This window comes from Denticeps clupeoides, chromosome 1, assembly GCF_900700375.1.
Source record: "Denticeps clupeoides chromosome 1, fDenClu1.1, whole genome shotgun sequence".
Classification (NCBI taxonomy): domain Eukaryota; kingdom Metazoa; phylum Chordata; class Actinopteri; order Clupeiformes; family Denticipitidae; genus Denticeps; species Denticeps clupeoides.
The window spans coordinates 40,686,582-40,712,774 of record NC_041707.1 but is presented as its reverse complement, the minus strand read 5'-3'; the positions used below and the strand labels follow the sequence as shown (position 1 = coordinate 40,712,774).

Sequence of the window (26,193 nt, the reverse complement as noted above, 5' to 3'; positions counted from 1 at the left end):
TGTTTGGTGTGCGTTTCCTTTTCAGGCTGTTCGCTGGGTGGAGTTGGGGATCGATGGTTCCGCCTACCTTTCCACTCTTCACCCGTCTACCAATCAGCTGATCAGACAGGAGCATTTCAGGACAAGTCTCCAGATGGCGCCCTTGTTGTGGAGCCGGAGGTGGAAAGAGAGGGGGTGTCGGGGTAAAATTATTATGAAATGATCACACAAACCAAGTGAGTTTCTCCTTTATCAGCTTGGGGAGGGAATGTGTAAGAATGTGATGGGATGCATGATCCATATTGTTGGATGGGAAGTCCCTCAGCAGGCCAGGCTCTGCATACTTGGAATATAGAACTGCGGACCTTACTGTCATTACTCATTTCACAAGCCGGCAGGACAATTCCTCCATTCTGGAGAAGTAAGGAAGTCGGTTCGACTTGTCAGCTTGTCTGGCTTTGGAGAAATTAAACTTATAGAATTAAAAAGAAGGAACATTTGTTCATTTATGGAACCCCTTTATTCACTTTTTGGAAACATATGTTTGGCTTCTTTCATTATCTATGTCAGATATGCACTGCCCCCCCCCCCCCCCCCCCCCCCCCCCTTTATTATTATACATTTTAATTATAGTTTAGTTTGACGTGTTTATGCCGTTTGTGTTGATGGGTAGGGTGTAGGGTATTTGTATGATAATGAAAATGTACATCATGTCAGTATGTAACGTTGTTTAAACGTTAGCTGTAGCTCCAGGTTGTTCTGTCGAACATGCGTGTAGCTGAAATGACAACAGCTCAATAAACCGAACCAGGAACACGCTGACAAGAGGAGAGAGCAGCTAAAAGAAGATTCTGGAAACGAGCCTGCGTCAGTGGGCCTTCATTACAGTCAATCATGATGCTGCAGGGAGGAAAGTTACAAAATATCAAAACTTCAATACATTTATTAAGGTGACAAACATGTTACTTTTAACAAATTATCACAAAACAAGCCAAAACCAGCGATAAATAATAAATAATATGGAGTGTAACACCTGACTAGAAACCGCCTGTCATGGTGCCCACTGCTCACTCAGGGTGATGGGTTGAATGCAGAGGACAAATTTCACTGTGTGCACCGTGTGCTGTGCTGCTGTGTATCACATGTGACAATCACTATACTTTACTTTTTTTACTTTACTTTAAATACAGCAGACATATGGTGTTTACAAATTCTTGAAATGGATGAATCTGATGCCATTAAAATCTGCAGGAAACACAAACACATGGACACGCAGGTCACCAGTCGACCCGCAACATGGCCGTCGTCTTCGTGTCACATGACAGTCGGACAGTCATTCTCCGCTCCTGAACGTTCCTGTGTAAACTGTGCCACCTTGTGTTAGAAGTGGAAAACCCCCTCTTTTGTCCAAATGGCATTTGTCTGGAGATGGATCCTGCCACTCCACTGGCAATAACCGTCCTGTTTTCCAGATTCAGATAATAGTATTTTTCCCATTTTTCCCCAAAATACACATTTATCTCCCACTAGGAATAGGTCACAGCCACTTTTCACACAGTAGAATTTGAAATACTCCTGGATGCTTTTGCCATGTTTACTACAGATCTTTAAAAGTTGTCTCTTGGATTCAGTGTACAGTTTTCTGTAATTTAGCAAATTTTTTAATGAACCTGAACCTGAAGGTATAAACTGCTGTTGTAAAATTGTCTAACTAGACGTTTTCCTTAAACAACATATCTAAGAGCGGTCACAGACAGACGTGCAATAGAAACCTGGTTTGCACGTCGTGTAGAGGAGGAAAAAATTATTAGAGATGATCTGCAAAGAGGAGTGGACCAAAATTCCTCCTAAAATGTGTGCAAACTTGGTCAAACTTGCAAACAAGGGTTTTGCCACTAACTATTGGGGCAGTGGTGGCCTAGTGGTTAAGGAGGTGGCCCCGTAATCAGAAGGTTGCCGGTTCGAATCCCGATCCGCCAAGGTACCACTGAGGTGCCACTGAGCAAAGCACCGTCCCCACACACTGCTCCCCGGGCGCCTGTCATGGTGCCCACTGCTCACTCAGGGTGATGGGATAAATGCAGAGGACAAATTTCACTGTGTGCACCGTGTGCTGTGTGTATGTGACAATCACTTCACTTTACACTTTTTTTATTAAGTCTTTTTTTGTTAGAGGGTTCAAATACTTATTTCACTCAATTAAATCTTTTATTAAAAGTTATTTTTTCAATTTTCCATTTGATGTGCTATCTGTCACTGTTAAAATAAACCTACCATTAAAATGATACTGTTCTGAGACTTTATTTCTTTGTCATTGGACAAACTTACAAAATCAGCGAGGGGTCAAATAATTATTTGCTCCACTGTATATTTCCTTGAATGTTTATCTCAAAATACTAATAATGCTAAATACTTAATATAAGATAATGAGAATCATACTTTATCCCCCTTGTGATTACTGTATGAATAAGATTTTATGGCTTCAAATATTTCACCTTTCTTAAGGACAGGAGCAAAACCATCAGATGATGTGAAGCACTGATAACACAAACTACAGATCTCACCATGCAGCGCTTGTTAGAAGAATTTGACTCTTCTCTGTAGAAGGTGTTATTTTAGTGTTATTTTAATAATTTTAGCATATTATTCCAAAAAATTTGATGCAGTAGCTCAAGGGTTACCAACATGCGTCCAGAAGTGAAGCAGCAAAGTTAGCATTAGAAGACGCATCCACTATTATCCTAGCTCATCCAACAAAGATACACACATCACATGACATCCCGTACATTTTGCTACAAACACATCTACCGTTCATGGCACAAGCACGGCTCATTAGGTTAGTACAGGAGTTACTCACATCCTCACACGTCTCATTCGAGAAACACATTTACATTACATTTACAGCATTTATCAGACGCCCTTATCCAGAGCGACTTACAATCAGTAGTTACAGGGACAGTCCCCCCCTGGAGCAATTTAGGGTTAAGTGTCTTGCTCAGGGACACAATGGTAGTAAGTGGGATTCGAACCCGGGTCTTCTGGTTCATAGGCGAGTGTGTTACCCACTAGGCTACTACCACCCTGTAACACACTATTACAAATCCCGCACAACACCAACGCAAGGTACTCCACATAGTTGTAAAATACAAATACAATGGGAAACAAAAGCTGTAACGAATCTAACAGATACATCTGACATCACAACAGGAAATAACTTTTGCTGACAAGGCAGCTAAAGCAGCTGCGTTGACAGGCATTCTACAATGCGATACTGAAATTGCACCCACACACCACTCCATAGACACAGATATTCTCAAAACGAATCAACTAGCTGCACCGCACAAAGAAATACAACAATCGGTTAAAAAAAAAAAAAAAAAAAAAAAGGAGCTACACAAATTGATAATATATATTACATGAATGACAAACCCATCCTACCTAAATCATTGCACAAAACAGCAGCCTTAGTGAGCCATGGGAATACCCATGTCTCAACAGGAGGGATGGTTACATTAATACACAAACACTATTACACTACAAATTTCGAAACTTCAGCAAAACCTTTTGTACAAAGTTGCATGATATGTAAGAAGCACAATGCACAAGGCGCATATAGACAACCACGAGGAAGCTTTCCAAAAGCCCCACACCCATTTCATACAATACACATGGATTTTATCGATATTCCAACAACGAGCAGAGCTAAATGCGCTTTAGTAATTATTGATTTATTTTCCAAATGACCAGAAATATACCCATGTAAAAGAAATGATTTGCCAAATGTTTATTACAACATTACATCCCTACATATGGCATACCTAAGCTAATTAGATCAGATAATGGATCACATTTTGTAAACAAAATAATACAGTTATGCAGTCAAGTGTTAGGATTCGAATTAAAAACACATTGCGCATACCATCCACAAAGTACCGGTTTAGTGCAAAGAACTAATGGAACTATTAAGGAATGACTACGAAAAACACGAACGAATACTAACTTACCCATAGAAGATTGTATAAGTTTAGTGAAATTTTGGATGAGAATTACAAAAACCACGGAAGGATTAACACCTTTCGAGATAGTGCACCACCGAGCATTTTTCCTGCCTAATTTTAATGATGTGCTCAAGCGCAGTGAACATGAGCACACCTTATTACATTGGATGTCCAGGACACTACAAAATAAGGAAGTTCAAGAGAGCAATAATCTGCCAGATTCTGTAGTTCCTCCGCACAGGTTGAAGCCAGGAGATTGGGTGCTGGTGAAGGTGATACAGAGGAAGGCGTGGGATCAACCACGCTGGGACGGACCATACCAGATCCTGCTGACCACGCCAACTGCTGTGAAGATAGCGGAAAGAGCCACCTGGATCCACATCAGTCACTGCAAGCCCGTAGAGCTCCCGGTGCCTGAGTAGGGGTGGAAGTCAGCCGGTATCAAAAGCGTTGGCTGCAGAAGAAATCGACAGATCCCCGCTCCCAGCTATAGGGTATACGGTAGAGTCTCATGGGAATGGCAAGTGTGGTGTGGTGGTGTTTTCTCGCTCTCTTCCTAGCTCAAGCTCAGCAAGAAACGGATGGGGCTCTGGCAGTTCGATACAATCCCCACGCCAGAGACCCCTGTAATGGAAGATCAGCAGACGATCAGAGTTTGTACTTCAGCCCAAGAGACAAGGTTGGAGGAAAGGTACTCTGTTTCTGTTACAACGGAACAGTGGACACACTCCTGGTGATCCCAAGGAGTTCCTTGGTCGAGAATCGGGGAATGTGGCCCGGAGCATCAACCAACTGGAATGGATACACCTGGTACTTAGAAGCTCGCACCTATAACAGTGGGGGCGATTCTTGGTCACGGACAATCACAGGAACTGACAGGTCGTTCACAGACAAACCTGATTCCTATGGTTGGGACACTGACGGAGCGTGGGCTGTGATCTACAATTTTTCTGTCACTGATACTTTAGTCAATTTTCGCATGAACACTACCAAAGTGTCCCTTAAGCCTACTTGGGGTCAAAATTGTACAATAATACTGATATGTGCTTGGGCAAAAGGGGCAGACCCTTGTTGGCCAATAGCCATGTGTAAGACCAGAAACCAGACTACCTTAACCTTGGCACCTGGTGACAGTGGAGCCCAAGCCCAGTGGCTGATCCCTAGTCCGGTGGATCGGCAAGCAAAAACCGTTAAAATAATAACCGGAAAACCAACAACAGATGATTGGTTCTTGGTGTCAACAGGGGTTTCTGGGCGAGCAAGCAGGACAGGCTCTGAGAACTGACTGCGTGGTCTGTTTGGGACCAAGACCAATATTACAGATCGTCCCAGCACCAGTGGAGTCCGGGTGTGTCATAGATTTAATGAATGAAACGGTACCTACTGGAAACTGCTCGATGGCCTACGATCATTAAATAACAAAATGAAAGAACACTCTGTGGAGTTGATACGTCCATGTGGGACTCGTGGATGAGTGTGTTTGGACGATATAAAAATTTGGTAGCGACAACACTCCTATCCCTCATGGTGTTTACATCCATTTTGAAATTGTGTGGATGTTGCTGTATTCCATGTATCAGGGCGTTGATTGTTCGATTAATTAACCAAGCTGTCAGTCCGTTGGAAGAACAATTATTGATAACCCAGATGCAAACTTTATTGGACAATTAATCTGATAATGAAGACAATGTTTAACTGGACATGACACTTGCACATTGATACTTAACATTTATGAAGAGGTTACTGAAACTGATGACAGGTGGTAATTCTCTGATGCTAACTGTTTATGTACTCAAATGTGCAATTTTTGTATATTTTGTATATATGTAACGAGGTTACAACAGGAGGGAAATGTTAGAAGAATTTGACTCTTCTCTTTAGAAGGTGTTACTTTAGTCTTTAGTCTCCCTTTAGTCTCCAACCATATATGGAGTTGTTTTATTTCTGTTCTGCCTGCATTCCTATGTTTTTTCCGTGACTCACATGTTCACAACTCTGTGTATAAATAAAGACTGCAAGCTTGGCTTAGGCAGAAATCGGTCAGCACTTCGGTGGACCCCTTTCTCCTCAGCTGAGCAAAGAATGGCACATGGTTCTCCTGTCTACTTCTTGCTCTGGCGCTGCACGGTTTTCACCCAACACGCTTCAGTTGCCTCGCTGAACACAATCTCATAATGCAGTGTGCACTTTGCTGACAAACTGAGCGCACTACGCACCGACTTCGCACTGCGTTCAAGCTGCTTCACAACCCATTTGTCATCAATGTGAAAACTATACAGATTCAGATGTAGCTGATTGAGCTGCGGTGTAAAGATTGTGTTCAGCAAAGCAACCGAAGCACTGCATTATGGGATCTGTAGTTTGTGTCTTATCAGTGCTTCATATCGCAGGGCTATAAGAAGAGATCTATATAACTAAAAGAAAATGTATTTTTGTTCTACTAGCTGCATGTACTGACTGGGTTAAATAGACCAGCTTTGATCCTGCATACTCTTTTGGTATTTACTCTTTTTTTATTTATAATGATTAAATAACCACATAATTTACTGTGAGTTTTGAACTGAATGCACTACAACTGAGAGGTAGATTACTATTGCAGTTACTGTATATATGGATATATCGTATGAAAAAAAACCCAATGTTACAGAAAGAAACAAATAGGAATGGAGTTTTCTCTCACATTCCCTCTGATGGAGAAAGGAGATCTTTATACTGAACATCGTTCTCCACAGATCAAACAGATCGTCCTGCCCCTGATACCAAAATGCAGTGGTCACCAGTCCACCACATGACTGTCCCCTCTTGGAAATTCAGGCTATTTGTAGACCTTTTTGCCACCTGGTGATGATCCTGGATTCAGAGTATGTGTCCTCTGGTGGACTTTAAGGTTTGATGCTTGTGAAAAATTCTTCCCACACTCTACACACTGGTAGGGCTTCTCTCCAGTATGTATCCTCTGGTGGGACTGAAGGTTTGATGCATGTGTAAATCTCTTCCCACACTCTACACACTGGTAGGGCTTCTCGCCAGTATGTGTCCTCTGGTGGGACTGAAGGTTTGATGCATGTGAAAATCTCTTCCAACAGTGTCCACACTGGTAGGACTTCTCTCCATTATGTGTCCTCTGGTGGACTTGAAGGCGTGATGAATGTGAAAAACTCTTCCCACACTCTACACACTGGTAGGGCTTCTCTCCAGTATGTATCTTCTGGTGTATTTTAAGAGATGATGCTTCTGAAAACCTCCTCCCACACTCTACACACTGGTAGGGCTTCTCTCCAGTATGTGTCCTCTGGTGGACTTTAAGGTTTGATGCTCGTGAAAAACTCTTCCCACACTCTACACACTGGTAGGGCTTCTCTCCAGTATGTATCCTCTGGTGGACTTTAAGGGATTCTGCATGTGAAAAACTCTTCCCACACTCAACACACTGGTAGGGCTTCTCTCCAGTATGTGTCCTCTGGTGTTTTTTGAAGGTTGCTGCATGTGTAAAACTCTTCCCACACTCTACACACTGGTAGGGCTTCTCTCCAGTATGTATCTTCTGGTGTATTTTAAGAGATGATGCTTCTGAAAACCTCCTCCCACACTCTACACACTGGTAGGGCTTCTCTCCAGTATGTGTCCTCTGGTGGACTTTAAGGGATGATGCTCGTGAAAATCTCTTCCCACACTCTACACACTGGTACGGCTTATCTCCAGTATGTATCTTCTGGTGTTCTTTAAAGGTTGTTGCATATGTAAAACTCTTCCCACACTCTACACACTGGTAGGCCTTCTCTCCAGTATGTGTTCTCTGGTGGAGTTGAAGGTGTGATGGTCGTGAAAAACTCTTCCCACAGTGTCTACACTGGTAGGGCTTCTCTCCGGTATGGATCATGCGGTGTCTGTTAAGGGTAGATGATCGTGAAAAACTAGTCCCACACTCTAGACACTGGTAGGACTTCTCTCCAGTATGTGTCCTCTGGTGGACTTTAAGGTGTGATGTTTGTGAGAATCTCTTCCCACGTAGCGTCTGATGTGACTGAAGGGTTTCTACTTGTCTAAAGCTCTTGAATTGAAACATGTCTTCAGATGTGTTTTTGTGTCTTCTGATGATTTTACTTCCATCTGTAGTTGAAATAAACCCATTAAAATATAATTCACAAATCAAGCATTAACCATATAGACTAAAAGTAACTAATTATGTCTTTATTACAACATGTCACAACTACTTATTTATGATATTGTATTCATTTTATTTATTTCAATTATTTTGGGGCAGTGGTGGCCTAGCGGTTAAGGAAGTGGCCCCGTAATCAGAAGGTTGCAGGTCCCCACACACTGCTCACCGGGCGCCTGTCATGGTGCCCACTGCTCACCAAGGGTGATGGTTAAATACAGAGGACACATTTTGTTGTGCCCCCGTGTGCTGTGTATCTCAATGACAATCACTTCACTTTCAATTTACATTTACAGCATTCATTTAGCACTTCACTTCTATATGAAATTAATAATTTGCATGAATATACAATTCAATGTTAAAGAGAAAATATAATTATTCATAATAAGATGTGATTATTTTTGGGTTAAAATAACACCCAAAAATGGTAGCTAGGGTGACCGGGACACACTAGTGAAATACCATATCATTTACATTTACAGCATTTACAGGGACAGTCCCACCTGGAGACACTCAGGGTTAGTTGTCCTGCTGAGGGACACAATGGTAGTAAGTGGGGTTTGAACCTGGGTCTTCTGGTTCATAGGCGAGTGTGTTATCCACTAAGCTACTACCACCCATGTTCATGATGCTGATTTTACTTCACTCACCAGAAGAGATGGAGATGTTCTTCTCGTCACTTCCAGTTGGTTCCAGAGTTTTACCGTGGTCCAGTCGTGTAAGAACAACTGATAACATCTTCAGTGGAACGTGTGTGTTGTTCTGGACCACAGTCCTGGTCTCAGTGGACGACAGAGACAGACTGGGATCCATCCTGGGAACCTGGGACAAAGTGGGAGACGTTTCACTTATTCACCAACAGCAACAATTAGGGTGGTTGGAAGTTGGACGTAATTTACTCCGACTTTTCATACGATTTAAATACGATTGTGGGTCAGAGTTCGAAAAGGCTCAACAAATATAGACACTAAAAGTCAAAGGCAGCAGAAACCATTCTGAATTGTTATTTAATAAAGCGGCGTCTGGTGAAGAAAAGCGCGTTAAAATCGTTCAGAAAAACGCAGCAAGTAAACCGGACGTTCGTGTTTGCTGGCCGCTCATTTATCGCGTTGGAGCCCGATTAAAATCATAGAAATTGAGCCCGAAGCGACACGACGTAGCGCGAATAAAAACGAGTGTTTTAATCACCTCGATGTCGCCCGGTCACCCCAGTAAAAGTCCCAGCGGGGAGCAGGAAGTATCTGAAAGGGCTTTAAACACCAGGAAGAGCAGCGTGAAGAGAAGCGGGAGACGCGGTCGCGGCGGGCTGTTCACTTTCACCAGGACTCGGCTCAGTGGACGGCGATCCGGTTCGCGGTTAGTTCGGCTCTGATTCGGTTCTTCGGAATTGTCCGTGATCCGCGTAGAAACGACCCCACGCAGGACCCTGCAGGAAAACGCCACGGAACAGGAAGTAGAACCCCGTTTCCTGTCCTGGAGAGCAGTGACATGCAACTCGATTTTCCTGAAGTGATTCATTTTCGTTTCCTCCAGCCCTCCATGCTCCAGGGCAACCTCGCTTCATCAGTTTCATCTGTATTAAAACAAGCTATTAAACATTACAGTAAAATATGAAGTTAGATAATAGATTATTAGAGGAGCTGAATTGTTCAGACCTTCATTAGATACCAGCCTGACTGGGGAATGTGGGCAGAACGCCGTCATCTTCCACCCTGCAGCTGTTTTCTCCGTCACATGAACAACAGAGCACACACCCACATCAGTATACCAACACATACCAACACCGTGTGCTGTGCTGCGGTGTTTCACGATTACAATCACCTGAAGTCCTGCCCCCATAACATAATTCCAGACGAGCTCGGATGTCCTGATGTTTTATTCTCTGTCACAGCTGTATTTCCTCTACTGCAGTGTGGCTCTGCACTGACAGGACTTCAAATTCAGGAAATGGGTGCAGAAATGACCGTGCACCCGTTTTTCTGCAGGGCAGGGAGGTCAGGCTGTTGGGGTTTTCATGTATAACCATCTTAATTAAATAATATGCTTGTTGTTTTTGACCTGTTCTGGTGGCCTAGCAGTTAAGGCCGAGGTGCCACTGAGGTGCCACTGAGCAAAGCACTGTGCCCACACACTGCCCCCCGGGTGCCTGTCATGGCTCCGCTCTCGCTGACCTGTCTGCACAAGTCCACTTGCTGCAGTATCAGCCCAGCTGTCCCTGTCCTTCGGCTCCCACTCTGCCTCTACGCATTTCCACCCTCGCGGGCCTTGCCCCACCCCGCTTTACAACGGTGATCCCAGCAGTTGCAGAAGCTTCATCACACAATGCCGTCTTCTTCTTCTCCACCTTCAAGCAGCCCACCTCCAGCCCTCCCCGCCACGTTCTACCAAGGCTTCCGGGAGGCGGTTGAAGACAAGATGGTGAACCGTGATTGGGGCAACACGTTGGATAGTATAATAGCGTTGGCCACGTCCATAGACAGACGTCTCACTGAGCGCAGCCAAGAATGTCATCAGCGCCCCCTTGTAACCGATGAACCCATGCAGATGGGCCAAGCCCGACTCTCGCTCACTAACCCGGAGTGAAGTCGACGAGAGCAGCAGGGGTTGTGTTATCATTGTGGTGGACAGAACCGCTTCAGCGCCAACTGACCGCTGACCCAGACCACAACTCGCCCAAGGTTTGGAGCCCCCTGGTGAGGACAAAAATCCTTCCCCTGCTCTGCCACCAGCTGCTTGCTTCTCATCAAAGTCTGCTGGAAGAAACCCATGTCCATCCAACACCAGGGGCGAACGCTGGTGGACTCCGGGGTGGCCATGAATCTGATTGACATCGATCTGGCACCCCGGTGTGATCCACCACGCGCAGTTATGGGAATGGACGGCAGCTTGTTGGGCTCGGGTCAGGTACTGTTTCAGACCAAACCCCTACTCATCTGCCTCAAGCCTAACCATATCAATGCATCCACCACGTGTCCAAGCTGGATCCCAATTCTGTTCTTCCTACACGGCAGGTATGTATGGGAGCATGACATTAAACAAATGAGAAATTTATTGTACAGCTCACAACTTTAGGCTCTGAAGGCCATGTTGGAGGCCAAGTATGAGTCAGCTAAGGAGAAGGCTAAGGCTTAAGTGGAAAAGGTGGCTGCTATTAGCCTTACTTCTTACATGTGGACATCCATCAACAGGGATTCCAACCTGGCTGTAACATGCCATTTTTTGTGGGTCCGTCAGCCTCCAAAGTTGTCCCCCTCATTAAAATGGTGAAAGTAACACTTTCACCGGCACTTGCAGTTGCATCAAAAATAGGAGACATGTCATCAGGCAACTCCAAGAGAAGCTGTACACTTTGCAGTCCCTTGCTACACTCTGGGACACCCGGTTTAAATAGGATTTTTCAGCCAAACAACACCTACACTGCAAATTGTTCTTTGCTCGCCAAGATTTAAAATCTTAGATCTAGAAATATGAGATTAATGATCTTCTTTTTAGTGTTATCTTCTAGTTTAGTATCTTGGAATTCATTGCATATTCTTAAATTAAGAATGAACATGTCTTTATTGCCATAGTTAGTCAGAAAATCTTAAAACTGAATAATTTACTGGTAAAACAAGCTAAATTAGATACAATTATCTTTCACACAAGTTAAAAACTTGTTTTAAGATTCTGTGACACAAACTCAAGTTTAATTGCTTGGATTAAGAATCACACAAATGGCACATATTTAAAAAAACAAATCAGTTTTTCACATATAGGACTCTAGCTTCTTAAAACTTTAGTTACACATTCTTTAAGTACATCATAAAAAAATATCACACAATCAGTTACCAGGTCATCTTTTTGTCACATTTTTTATGAATTTTGCTGTCATGGGACTTCAAAGACTGGTTAAACAGAGAATGCTTATAGCCTGTAAGTGAGAGACAATTGTGGTGGCTTTGGCGCATATGGTACAATTTAGTTGGTGAAAGACACAACTACAAATGTATAGTGATGCTTACAGCACAATTTTATTACACAATTTTTCAAAGACAAATTAAAGAAGCCTTTGTTTCTTTCAAAGCTGCACAAGTATAGCTTTCCATTTTAGGGCAGTCACTGTAAAAAACCAAGTGTGGCTAACATAACAACTGCCTCTTACAAAACATTTTACAATATACTGTATAAAGCGCAACTCATGACACATTTGTACCCCCAGGTCCATGTCTATGTGCAAAAATATCATTAACATTATATTTCATTGGCACAAAAAAACTTTCTTTAAAACTAACAGGAAAGTAAGATGTGTAATCAATAAGCTCATCAATTGCAAAGATATCCTTCATCAATCCAAACACAGGTAATGTACCACTCACATCTGAGAAAATCATAGACTTCCCACTAAAGTATCCCGCCTGATTCTATGCCTCTGATTGGTTAAATGTAAGCCAAGCCAATAAGAGGCACTCCCGCCCAAATTTAACCAATCAGAGGCAAAGTAGGGATGGGACGTTCAAAAAATGCAATGGGGAGGGTTAATTATATAAAACCTTTTTTATTTAACATCGCCATTTTACATTTAAAATGTTGAGCCGACGTTTTATATTCATTCTCGCATTTCTGTAACAACATATGTATTTTAAATTTATATTATCCTTAATCGCAAGACGAAGTCAGTTCTCTAAATCGGAGCCTTTTCGCTTGGTCAACCTGAGGAGTGTTTTGAAGAAATCAGAACGGAGACAAGTTAAAGGTAGGTATCGAGCATCATTCTTTCATAATCAATTTTTAAGACCATGCAAAATAAGTTTGTTTAGTTATGTCCCAGGTTTTCGTTTTCCATTCGTTCCTATAAAGACATGCTAGCTTCCTAGCTAACTTTAAAACAACACGCAAAGTCCAGCTCTTTACCTTCTTTGTCTGTTACAATTTTAAACTTTTTCCACATCTCCGATTTCCCAATCTTTAGTTTTGTTTTATATTCTCCATTCTTAATTTTATTGACAACTTCAGCTACATCCTCCATCCTGCTAACAATTTTGGGACCCGCTGTCTATTTTTATCCCGTCCGTTCCCGCCTGCTGTCTCTGTTGATCCCGCCCACGGCAACCTAAATCCCGCCCAATCCCGCGAGATTTGCGTTGGGTCCCACGGGATTCCGCTCCCAATGCAGGGCTTTAATTTGAAGCACCAAAGAGCCGTGAAGCGTCGCATCGGGGCCGCTCCTGTGTAGTATGCTTTTTTGGAATGCGTCCTCGTAAAGCCGAGACCGGCGCTTCACAATTACAATGCAGTCAGTATTTCGTAAATCGCTCTGCCGAAATAAAACAATTTAAAACTTCACTAATGGTAATTCAAGTCCTAATATGGTCCTTTAAAATTAAACTGCTTCTAAATTGTGCGCACTGCACTATACAGGTGGTTTAAGGCTTATGTAGCAAAGTTGTTAATATTTATCAAATATATATCAGCAAATATGTAGTTTAAGGTTCAGTGATACCGTCTTTCAACTTTATTATTAGTAGTACTATATCAAATGGATCTGTCATATTTTATTAGGTACTATATTAAATTTGGACATTTAAATTCAATGACTTGACCTGAAGGATCTATTTCCTGGCCCTGAAAATTTTCTCAGGCGGAAGAAACTGTGGGATGTCATCAGTCCACAGGTAAATATAGCTAAATATAGCCAAAATAGCTTAGGGGATTGTCATTGAACGTGTTCCTTGTTTTTAATATATATATAATGAATTATTTAAATATATATATATATATATTATTTTTTTAATTGTCCCCACAATTTCAATAGTTTGAAAATGCTGCAGACCATGACACCAACAGCTGTAGTGGAAATGGGATTATACCTTCAGCAAGTGCTGTACCACCATGCCAGCCTCAAACCTCCACTCCCATACATGAAACCACTGCCAAAACAGTGAAACTGCCAGACCAGCCAGAGTATGTGTTGTACGCAGATTCGGAGTTAGACATGGTTCGCAGCCAGTATTTTGCATTGCTCCGCAATGGGAAGGAATATGAGTGCAAGATGTCGAAAGAGCTAAGTTGCAGACTTATAAGAAATACGGTCACCAGCATGGTTGCAATCCTGCGTGCTAGTCCCCTGGGAAAAGTAGTGACATTCCCCTCCAAACATGAACTGAGAGCAATGTCACAGAATATTGTTGACTATTATCCAATGTTACCGGATGCTGGAGATCTGCCATATGTAAGCATTTTTGTCCTTTAAAGCCTAAAACATATGTGTGATGGGGAGCAAAAAAAAACTTATCATTCTGTTATTATTTTGTTATCACAGCAGACCATATACTCCAAAATTTACAAACGAGTCCAAAATATTAAGTCCCCAAGGAAGAGGCAGGGCCCCATGCCACAACGAGGACAAGCTATTTGAGACAAGCACAGAAGATGAGACAGTTGGTGATACTAGTTCTTCATCTGCTTCACGTGTAATTTTTCCAAGTAACGATGACCTCAGCGGTGACAACCTTAGTCCAGGTATATGCTAAAAGTGGTAAAATTAAGTTGTTGTGCCATAGTCCTACATAGCCTTTATTCGTATGCACCCTATACGAATAAGTGTATTGCAAGGGATATTGAACTTGTGATTCTCTGAATGTTTTGCTGTCAGTTTTCCTAATGTCCTTACTTAATGTCCTAATGTCCTTACCCATCATTCCAGGGTCACACAATTAAAAGATGCATTTACCCTTAAAGGATTCTGCTTATTCCTCTAGAGGAATCAAACCAGCAACCCTTTGTTCACAGGGTTGATTCCCAAACCGTTGAGTGTCCTTCATACATGGCATTTTCCAATTATTCATTTTATTTCCTTTTCTATGCTGCAGGTGCAAAAGTATTTAAAAGGACTTGTTGTATCTATCTTAGCAAACCAGGACAGTCTGAAGATGCAGGCCCGGCACTACAAAACACTCAGCAAAATGTACAACAGACCCAACCCAAAACCCAACCAAAGTGATGTTGCTCAAATTTTGGACCTTGCTTCAAAGACACTCAAAATGTAAGTCATTTAACTTCCAGTTACCTGGAACTCTTGTGTGTTATCTGTGTTGTATTAGGCAGCTAACTGGAATTCCTGTGTGTTGAGTCTGTGGTGTCAAGCCTGCACACTGCTGCAGTAATGGTAAGCACAATTTTGTCTTAGGCTTTGGATGAGCTACGTCGCATCCTGGGTGGTGGTAACAGCAAATACATAGAGGACACGAAAAGAAGATGGGAAGACTTCTGTGCCAAGGTGCAATTCTATGGAGTCTGGAAGAAGGCTGTGAAACCCCCTTTTCCCTCAAATCTTAAAGGGAGGTAAGTTGCTGTTCTACATATCAAATCTGTTGTAATCTGTCTTTTCTCCTGGAGGACTGCTGGACTGCATGGTTTATTAGCTTCCATTGATGTTTTACTACATATTAATATTGATAAAGGTGGTAAAGCCTCATTTAATACAAATGGAATCTAGGTAATCATGATGTGCGCATTTGAACTATGTGCATTTATCGTAAGTAGATTAAACGCGTGTATTAGAATATAAAGACCTGAAACATCTGCAGAGAAGTTGTCCTCCAGGAATAGTGTTGGAAAATAGTACTGTTTAAGTGTGTCTAAATTGTTTTTGATTGTTTTTTCTTTTCCTTAAGTGGATTTCACCATTGCCCTTATGACAGCACTCCCAACACTTCTCCCCTCGCCATCTGCACCACCAAAACGACTTGGGAATGCCAGTGAAGCACTGCTCCATATTATTCAGGTGGGAGTTTTGTTGGAAATATCAATGCAGCCACTGTGAGGTGTTTTTGCATTGACATCCTTATGTCAGGAAGGGCATCCTCTGTAAAACCTTTTGACGTTTATTCTGTATGGAAGATTATAAGCACAAAAATTCAAATGGCCATGCATTTTGCAATTGGCAATTCAATGAGCATAGTGCTGATGCAATCCTTAAATCATTTCAAAATATGTTGTATAATAAATAGAATAACAATTACCAGATATTCATCGACATCACTTCCTTTGAAATGATTTAAGGATTGCATCAGCACTATGCTCATTGAATTGCCAATTGCAAAATGCATGGCCATTTGAATTTGAATAAAGAGGCACAAAACCCATATACGAAATGCAATTCAGTGAATTGTTAGTCTATTTATTATTCAAAATGTTTTGAAATGAATTAAGGATTGCATCAGCACTTTGCACATTGAATTACCAGTTGCAAAATGTAATTTCAATTACATGCTCTGAATATTGAATTGGCAATTGCAAAATGAATTGCCATTTGAAGTTTTTGTGCTTACAATCTTCCATTATCCTGTGTAAAACCATTTTGCTGTGTAGAATAAATGTGCAGATAAATAGGCTGTGAAGATGTTTTCTTGAAACGCTTATAATCCACATTCAACTGTATGTCCTTGTCATTTATTTGTAGCCAAAGGAGGATCCATCTCTTTACTTGGAGAAACGGCCTCTCTCTACCTCTCTACCTCTCTCTGTCAGTCATTTGTTGCCATACACCTGTACCTGACTTTTGAAAGCTAGAACAAGTTCTTCTTTGTCCTCTACTAAGGATTTGTGGCATTTCATGTAAAAATATTTGTCTTCATTGGTTCAACAGTAAAATCTCTCTCTGTCCCTCTCTCTCTCAAAAGTTGTTCAATCAATAAATAATGGAAAATTTTACTTGAAGTCCTGGTTGTGATTTAATGTGGTTTTCTAGTTTTAAGAAATATGGTCTAATATTAATGAGTAGTATTATCTTAAATATGGATTAACATACTTATTTTTAAATGAACTGACTTGTTTCAAGTAACAGCATAAATATATTTCACTAGAATTAAGTCCTAAATAATGATTTGGGAATTATTTTAACCGTATAGAATTAAGAATCATTTGCTAATATTTAGTATATATCACTTATTACTGTGCTAGTAAGTCTGATCTCAAGTAATTTGATCTAAAAACTAGCATTTTCAGCTTATTCCAATCCTTTAAACACTTATCAGAGCATTCTTATTTCTAGACTAAACAACTCTTATTTTAAGATTTCTTATCAAGTAAAATTATCTTGCTGCATGGACAGATAATTTCACTAGTATTAAGTCATTTCCACCTTAAACTTAAGAGTTAATTTCTTAGATTTGTCTTAATCGTTTTTGCAGTGTACTGAAGCAATAAAGCAACCGACTTCCGAGTGTGTGACCATTGTACAGTCAAAACAAAGAGACCTCACATGAGGTCACTGGAGGTACCTTATTACATTACATTTTTAGGTCAAATACTCCTATGAGTATACTTAATTACATGTGGTTTCCTTTTAGTTGGCAAACTGCGCCATCTATTAGAAGGAAGCGTCATGGAGGCACGGAAGGCTCAGAATGTAACAGAAGATGCCACCTTGGAGGTATGGAGCTCTCTTTCAGAGCCAAATATTAGCAGGCTGGACCTCTGAAGCACAAGGAGAGGCCAAAATTACTGTACCCCAATTTGTATGATCTAGCTCTAGCGTCTCACCGGAATCTTCTATGTCTTCAAAAGCCAGAGATATTGTGTCAAAAAAAAACTTAAAACCAAAAAACTGTTATTGTGAAAAAGTTATTTCTGAATAAATAAGAATAACATCTCCCCTGTTCTGTACAACATTGTCCAAGCTACATAAACATACACGTCTTGCCATATTACATGATACTGCCATATTATGAAAAATATCAGACAGAGTACACACAAACAGTATTTTATTATAAATGTGATCATTTTTAGTATTGCCATTATTTGATGATACCGTTTTTGTAACTATACAACTGGCCAGTAGGTGGTGTTGTGTGCACATGAAGCTTCGAGAAATGAACCCTTTCTCAAACTAATTGTCCAAAGTGATTCAATGCCTCGTGAGGCTTTTTCTCACCATCACTACAGCCATTACAATCATGAATAAATATAACTTGCAGACCTGCAAACCTGGAAGAAAGCTGGTGCCCCCTTGTGGATAGGATGTGTGTGTAAGTTGTCAAGATAAGGTACATACTCCACATCCTAATCCTAACACACCAAACACGTCAACCATTGAGCGTTCCAGTTCCTGCTCATATTCATCAACTTCACACAGCTATTGAAGACAAGATGATTGTGGCCTGCAGAATGTTGGTTAACAGCCTGATCAACTCTATGTGATGGACATGTTGAACTGTGAGAGGAATCTGGTGGCCATACAAGATACTCCCATCCCCAATAATGCAAAACTGGGCACATTTTTGTGTATGTAGACAAATCTTCCCACACTCTGTACACTGTTAAGGCTTCTCTCCAGTATGTGTACTCTGGTGTTCTTTAAAGGTTGAAGGTCGTAAAAAACCCTTCCCACACTCTACACACTGGTATGGCTTCTCTCCAGTATGTATCATCTTGTGGATTTTAAGATGTGATCCTCGTAAAAAACTCTTTCCACACACTACACAATGGTAGGGCTTTTCACCAGTATGTATCATCTGGTGGACCTTAAAGGTCGATGCTTGTAAAAAACTCTTCCCACACTCTACACACTGGTAGGGCTTTTCACCAGTATGCATCATCTGGTGGACTTTAAGGTCTGATCTTTGTGAAAAACTCTTCCCACACTCTACACACTGATAGGGCTTCACTCCAGTATGTGTATTCTGGTGTTCTTTAAGGGTTGATGGTCGTGAAAAACTCTTCCCACAGTCTACACACTGATAGGGCTTCTCTCCAGTATGTGTGCTCTGGTGTCCTTTAAGGGTTGATGCTTGTGAAAAACTCTTCCCACACTCTGCACACTTGTAGGGCTTCTCTCCAGTATGTATCCTCTGGTGTTCTTTAAGGTCTGATGCATGTGAAAAACTCTTCCCACACTCTACACACTGGTAGGGCTTCTCTCCAGTATGTATCCTCTGGTGTCCTTTAAGGGTTGATGCATGAGAAAAACTCTTCCCACACTCTGCACAATAGTAAGGTCTCTCTCCAGTATGACTCCTCTGGTGTCTTTTAAAGGCTGATGCTTGTGAAAAACTCATCCCACACTCTGCACAATAGTAAGGTCTCTCTCCAGTATGTATGCTCTGATGTTCTTTAAGGTGTGATCCTCGTGAAAAACTCTTCCCACACTCTACACACAGGTACGGCTTTTCTCCAGTATGTATCATCTGGTGTCTTTTAAGCTTATCTATTTTTAAAAAGCTCTTCCCACACTCTACACACTGGTAGGGCTTTTCACCAGTATGTATCATCTGGTGGACTTTAAGGTCTGATCCTCGTGAAAAACTCTTTCCACATTCTACACACTGGTAGGGCTTCTCTCCAGCATGTATCATCTGGTGTCTTTTAAGCTTTGATGTATTTGAAAAACTCTTCCCACACTCTACACACTGGTAGGGCTTTTCACCGGTATGTATCATCTGGTGTTCTTTAAGGTGTGATTGTTGCGAAAAACTCTTCCCACACTCTGTACAGGAGTAGGGCTTCTCTCCAACATGGATCCTCTGGTGTCTGCTAAAGAACAATCCTTGCGAAAAACTCCCACCACACTCCACACGCTGGTAGGGCTTCTCCATAGTATGAATCTTCTGGTGCGACTGAAGTTTTTCTACTTGAATAAAACTCTTGCTAGACTCTTGTTTGCATTGGAACGTCTCTGCAGTTGTGTTCCTCGTTCTTCTCTTGACTTCTTTGGTTCCATCTGTAGTAAAACGTAAAAATAATTAAAACCATAAAAACACATTAATACAGATACACCTGAAGCACGTTTCTGAAATTAATACTTTATTCAGCAAAATAAACCCTTTAAACTGGCTGAAAGATGGAAACTGTTTAAAGTATAAAAATACGGAACAAACTTCATGTTTGTTTAATGCAAAAACTTTGGGTATTCCACTGAGCAAAGATATAATAATTAATGTTACATGTTTTGCAATTAGTTTATAAATATTTTAATTTAAAAAAATGCAATTTGATTGTACTTGTACTACTTTGCTATTAAATTATCTGTGTGATATAGTAATGCTCTTAAATTGACAAAAGAATAATTTAATCGCTATTTTGGAGGACATGATGCTAATTTTACTTCACTCACCAGAAGAGATGGAGACGTTCTTCTCATCAGTTCCAGTAGGTTCCAGAGTTATATCGTGGTTCAGTCGTGTAAGAACAACTGATAAAATCTTCAGTGGAACGTGTGTGTTGTTCTGGACCACAGTCCTGGTCTCAGTGGACGACAGAGACAGACTGGGATCCATCCTGGGAACCTGGGACAAAGTGGGAGACGTTTCACTTATTCACCAACTGCAATAATGCAATAATGGCTAAAAGCTTTGAGAACGACACAAATACTGGTTTTCAAAGTTAACTGGTTCAGTGTTTTTTGATCATTTTGTCAGTTTTTGTGGGGAGTTGAAGTATATTTACAGGCACTTTATAATTTTCTAATTATTTTATTGACAATTACATCAGGTTTATGCGAAGAATCCATATTTTCATTGCTTTTTTTTGTTGTTGCCTGAGACACTTAGTTCTCACTTTGACCTTATGGCACAATCCTCAATCATGCTGGAAAGGGCATCGTTCTTCACCAAACTGTTCTTGGAAATACAGTTTACTTGGAGTAATAAATCTGGTTGCAGACAGTCTAGATTGGATTTTCGGTTAATTTCGGATGTGTCAACTGAAGACAACATTGACGTTGCCATCTTGCCCTCAACCTCTATCCATCTACATTATTATTATCTATATTATCATTATTAAACTATTAAACACGTATATTCCTCAGTCATTGTATTGGAAACGGAACAATTTCTTGCTGATTATGAGAAAACTTACATCGCTGGTACCCCAATTTTGAGAGAAAGCTGAGAAACAAAAAACCTTTACATAAGTATGAGGTAGGGGAGTTTTTAAGGAAATATGGTAGTATAAAAATTGTAAATTGTAAAATCTTAAAAAATGCTTAAAAATTTTCAAGAGGTAGGAGGAGAGAGGTGGGACAAGGAGGCCTATATAAATTAAGGGGACGTTCAAAACCATCTATTATTTTATGACTCCGTAGTGGCATCAGCCATCTTTTACGGTGTGGTCTGCTGGGGCAGCAGCATCTCCGCTGGGGACAGAAAGAGACTGAACAGGCTGATCCGGAAGGCCAGCTCTGGATGCCCTCTGGACCCAGTGGAGGTGGTGAGTGACAGGAGAATGGTGGCTAAGTTGTCATCCCTGTTGGACAACATCTCCCACCCCATGCAGGAAACCTTCCCACCCTTCAGTGGCAGGCTACTGCACCCACGATGTGGGAAGGAGAGTAAATACATCACGGTAATTATTGTACTGGTGTACCCATTTTACCCATTGCACATGTGTAAATCTCAATTGTACATTTGAAGATATATACATCTATTTTTTTTTTTTGCTGCTATTTCTTCTGCTTCTATCAACTTTCTGCCGTAACAAATGCAATTTCCCACTTGTGGGACTAATAAAAGTTGATCTTATCTTATTCTTGTGAAGCAACAACGAGCCATGTGCGGCGAAGACCCTGCAGATGCTTGAACCGGTGCTGATGCGGGGTGGTAGTAGCCTAGTGGGTAACATGCTCGCCTCTGAACCAGAAGACCCAGGTTCGAACTACTACTAACTACTGATTGTACGTCACTCTGGATAAGGCCGTCTGATAAATGCTGTAAATGTAAATGATGCCGGCGGTCTGGACACGTTCACTGTGTGTTTGTAGCCAGCGGAGGTGGCGTGGTTACCCGATAACCTTACGGGCGGGGAAGTGTCCTGGTGTCCTGTACGGTGCTGCTACGGTGTTCCGCTCGCTGCAGGTGAAGAGATCTGCCCGAAGGAGCGACGCTGAAGGCTGTGAGTCCCCCAGGGACACGGGAGCAAGGAACACCGATGAAGTTCCTTACTGCAGAGTACAGCAGGAAGAAAAGTTTACACGTGATTAATATCTGATATAGAACAAGAAGAAGAGAATAAACGATCAGTATAGCTTTCAACTTGAGGACGACAATGACAACATTGTTATTCCTTTAAAATAGTAATATTCCTTCAGAACATACCAACAGAATTTTATATATGTATATATATATATATATATATATATATATATATAAAATTCTGTTGGTATGTATATGTATATATAAAAACCGGCTAGCGTTAGCATGAAACTGATTAACATGAACTCTGGATCTAACATTCATATAAATTTCGGTAACAATGATCATCCGGCGTTATTATCATGAATGAATATACACGAGCAGTAACTCACATTGCTCATGTGCTCATATCTGGTTTTATGTCCGCGCTGCACGGGAGAAAACGGCGAGCCGCGAGCTCCTAAGGACCCCTTTTTGAGTCCTACTCACTGCCTGACTGAAATATACTCAGCGGCCCGCCGCTGCCCTCTAGTGGAAGACTCAGCAATTCGCAACAGGCATTTGGCCGTATCTGTGAAGGTTCTCAGTCGTCCAGCTCATGGTTACCAGGAAAAAGGGTAATTTCAGTGGCAACTGGACTGGTTATGGATCCTTGACAACGTTTCACCCTTCCATGGTCGGAGAAGCAGGTTTACAAACCCTGTGGAATCCTGAAGGTGGTAACTGGTGGTCACCTGTAGGTTGTCCTTCTCTCTGGCTTTCATGTATGTTAATGTCTGTGAAGAATCTCAGTCATCCAGGTGAATTTGTCTGAAAGTTGAGTCGTGGAAACTGCACTTTCCTTCTTTCATGTTTCATCCCGCATCCACAGAATTTTGTCAATCTGAGGGAAGCTGGCTTGTGCCCACAAGTTTATCCTCCAGGTTGGTTTCACGTCAATCCCACCTTGAACGACCCTGTAAGTCTGTAGAGTCCTGAGAGAGTTCACCAGCTACAGAAGACCCCCACCCCCTGTACCAGCAAACAAAGACCTGGCAGAAGAACTTAACACCTTCTACTGCAAGTTTGAGAGGGACAGATTCCCGCCCTGGCAGCTCCTCCTGCCCCTGTTAAGCGGGTCGTTCAATGTGGCCAAACTGGTGGATCAAGATGGAACGACCCTCGTTAAACAGGAGGAGGAGGACTTAGACATAATCTGTCACCCGCTTACAATGCAGTTGTTTCGACTGTACCCAGGCGGTCTCACAGTCGTTCACACTCTGGCTGAAAGTTGAGTCGTAAAAAGTGGCCAACCTGGTGGACGTGTTAATTGGGCCTGATTGATAGGTTGTGTCTGAGGCCCAATTCACACGTCCACCAGGTTGGCCACTTTTTACGACTCAACTTTCAGCCAGAGTGTGAACGACTGTGAGACCGCCTGGGTACAGTCGAAACAACTGCATTGTAAGCGGGTGACAGATTATGTCTAAGTCCTCCTCCTCCTGTTTAACGAGGGTCGTTCCATCTTGATCTTGCAGTAAACTTCTCCTCTCACACCTATTTGGTCTGTCTTCTACAGCTGCTCCGTTGAGAGCGTGCTGATATATTGAGTCTCTGTGTGGTACTCTTGCACTTTTTTGGGGGCTGTGGTTCGTAAAACATATTCTTCATAAAGAATGTTTGCATGTACTAAAAACACTGAAATGCAATCAGGAAGGTCAAGCCAGGAATTGGCCCAGTGTCACTCAGACACACAAACCTGGACCGGGGGACACCATTGCAGCCAGTGTGGTGACACATTCATTCAGCGTGCTGATATATTGAGTCTCTGTGTGGTACTCTTGCACTTTTTTGGGGGCTGTGGTGGTTAAGGACGTAGCCCCGTAATCAGAAGGTTGCCTGTACGAATAGCGATCGACCGAGGTGCCACTGAGCGAAGCACTGTCCCCACACACTGCTCCCCGGGCGCCTGTCATGGTGCCCACTGCTTTCTCAGGGTGATGGTTAAATGAAGAAGACACATTTCATCGTGTCACTGTCTGCTGTGCTGCTGTGTTTCACAATGACAATCACTTCACTTTCATCGTAAAGTAAAGGGACGTCCGATAAAGAAGAATAAAGAAACACACTCCAAAGTAATATACAAGGACCAGGGGACGGCAGAGATGACATGTTCTTAAATGTCACATAAAGAAGTTTCTTAAATACACCTTATTTATATAAGAAAAAAAAATTAAAACATATTCTTCATAAAGAATGTTTGCATGTACTAAAAACACTGAAATGCAATCAGGAAGGTCAAGCCAGGGATTGGCCCAGTGTCACTCAGACACACAAACCTGGACCGGGGGACACCATTGCAGCCAGTGCGGTGACACATTCATTCAACGTAGCACCCTTACCATCCACACGAGAACCCACACTGGGGAGAAGCCGTATAGATGTACCAAATGTGGCAAGTGTTTTTCTCAAAAGCCCAAGCTTAGAACACACCAGTTAGTGCACACTGGTGACTAACCTTTTGAGTGTGAATTTTGTGATAGAAAGTTCTCACAAAAAAAAAATCTGAAGAACCACCTGAAAACCCACACTGGAGACAAATCCACTCTTCAGAGGCTGTACGACCGGCATAAAGGTGGAAAGTCTTCTTCGTACATATCCACCCTGAAAGTTCATGAGAGGGATCACTCCAAGGAGAGAAAGCAGAAGAACCCACCGTCACCACCACAAAAACCAGGAGCGCTGTTCTACAGCGAATTTGTACAACAGCAATGGTCGTAGCAGGCTCTGGAGAACATGCCACCTTCCCCCCCACAACAACCAGAAGCACCATTCTACAGCACAGAGACACCACAGCAGCACCACCAGCAGGGACCTTCTGACACTGTGGTGAACAGCCCACCATCCCCACCACAACAACCATTACATTTATTAGATGTATTAAAGTGTTTATTTTAAATTTAAAGTTGAAATTTAAAGGTTAAACGCACCTGGGATACATGCGCTCGAACAAATTTGCAGCCAAGTGTGACGACCCAACGTGCATTACAAGCTGCTCTTTACAGGAAAGTGTTGCTCCTCATCTCGAACACCAAGGTGGAGAACTTTTCCGAGTCCTACTGGAGACTCAAATTGATTTAAACATGAACATGTACAGACACAAGTATTGCACAATTCTGCAGAGCAAAGTCATCCCTCTCATGGACCAGCAGACCTGAGCCTTCAGAGTAGACAGACAGACAAAGCATTCTTCGAAAAACATCATCTTTATCTGGTGTTTAATAAAGTCTTAAAATGTTCTACATTAATATATGTTAGCCACTGGCTTGCCTGTCTATCATTTATATAACTTATTTTGTAGGTTTTGGAACCTCCGGCGATCGTTCTCGTCACTTCTGGGACCATGCAGCCCCTTTCACTGCACGTCCCTGGTGCCAAGGTAGGGGCATTGCCAGACCATCCGGCTAGACCCTTCTGCGTCCGTTGAGACGAGCATGCCCTCTTCCTGCCTATCCCAGCTGGGTCCTCATGCCTACCCGGGGGCTCTATGGCGCTCCACACCTCTGGCTGCGGATGCAGGCCCATGCCTGGCCCGCCCTCCGTACCGGCTACCAGAAGACCCAGCTCCGTCGCTTAGGGAGAATGGGGAAGGAAATACACCAGAAAGATGCCCTGTTCCCATTAGTCTACCCGGTGCTTTTTCCTGGCCTGACTGTAGCCTTGAATCAAACCTTAATTTGTACTGTTTCGATTTATTAAAAATTACCTCACTAAAGAGTTTGTGCCGTTTCCTTCCCTCTTTCAAATTTTTCACGTTCATGACCTAGACCAGGACGTAACAACATTTCGTTGTGTCACCGTGTGCTGTGCTGCAGTGTTTCACAATGACAATCACTTCACTTTCATTGTAAAGTAAATGGATGTCCGATAAAGAAGAATAAAGAAACATACTCCAAAGTATTATAAAATTATTAAATACTACTATCAGACAGCAGGACCTGGTGAGATGACATGTTCTTAAATGTCACATAAAGAAGTTTCTGAAATACGCCTTATATCTATATAAGAAAAAAAATCTTCTTAATAAAGATTGTTGGCATATACTAAAAACACTGAAATGCATCCAAGAACGTCAGGCCAGGGATTGGCCCAGCTTCATTCAGACACGGGAACCAGGCCAGTGAAGGCT

At 42.0% G+C, this 26,193-nt stretch overlaps 1 protein-coding gene across 6 annotated transcripts in view; it reads right to left on the bottom strand.

Annotated features, from left to right (window-relative positions):
• Positions 1-5,234: 5,234 nt before the first annotated feature.
• LOC114793502 (zinc finger protein OZF-like) overlaps positions 5,235-26,193 on the bottom strand; it is a 28,471-nt gene continuing 7,512 nt past the window's right edge. Inside the window, exons 1-4 of one of the 6 annotated variants that reach the window (XM_028985354.1) lie at positions 22,418-22,510; positions 21,910-22,054; positions 20,231-20,402; positions 5,235-8,087 (exon numbers count right to left, since the gene is read on the bottom strand). In XM_028985354.1, the coding sequence (XP_028841187.1) occupies positions 6,793-8,087; positions 20,231-20,393 (1,458 nt within the window). In that variant the 5' untranslated portion in view covers positions 20,394-20,402; positions 21,910-22,054; positions 22,418-22,510 and the 3' untranslated portion in view covers positions 5,235-6,792. Of the gene's footprint in view, positions 8,088-8,789; positions 8,996-9,327; positions 9,713-9,794; positions 9,925-17,865; positions 19,838-20,230; positions 20,403-20,436; positions 20,975-21,909; positions 22,055-22,417; positions 22,511-26,193 lie in introns of those variants that run through there. The other 5 variants (XM_028985327.1, XM_028985335.1, XM_028985363.1 and 2 more) reach the window with 5 other exon arrangements.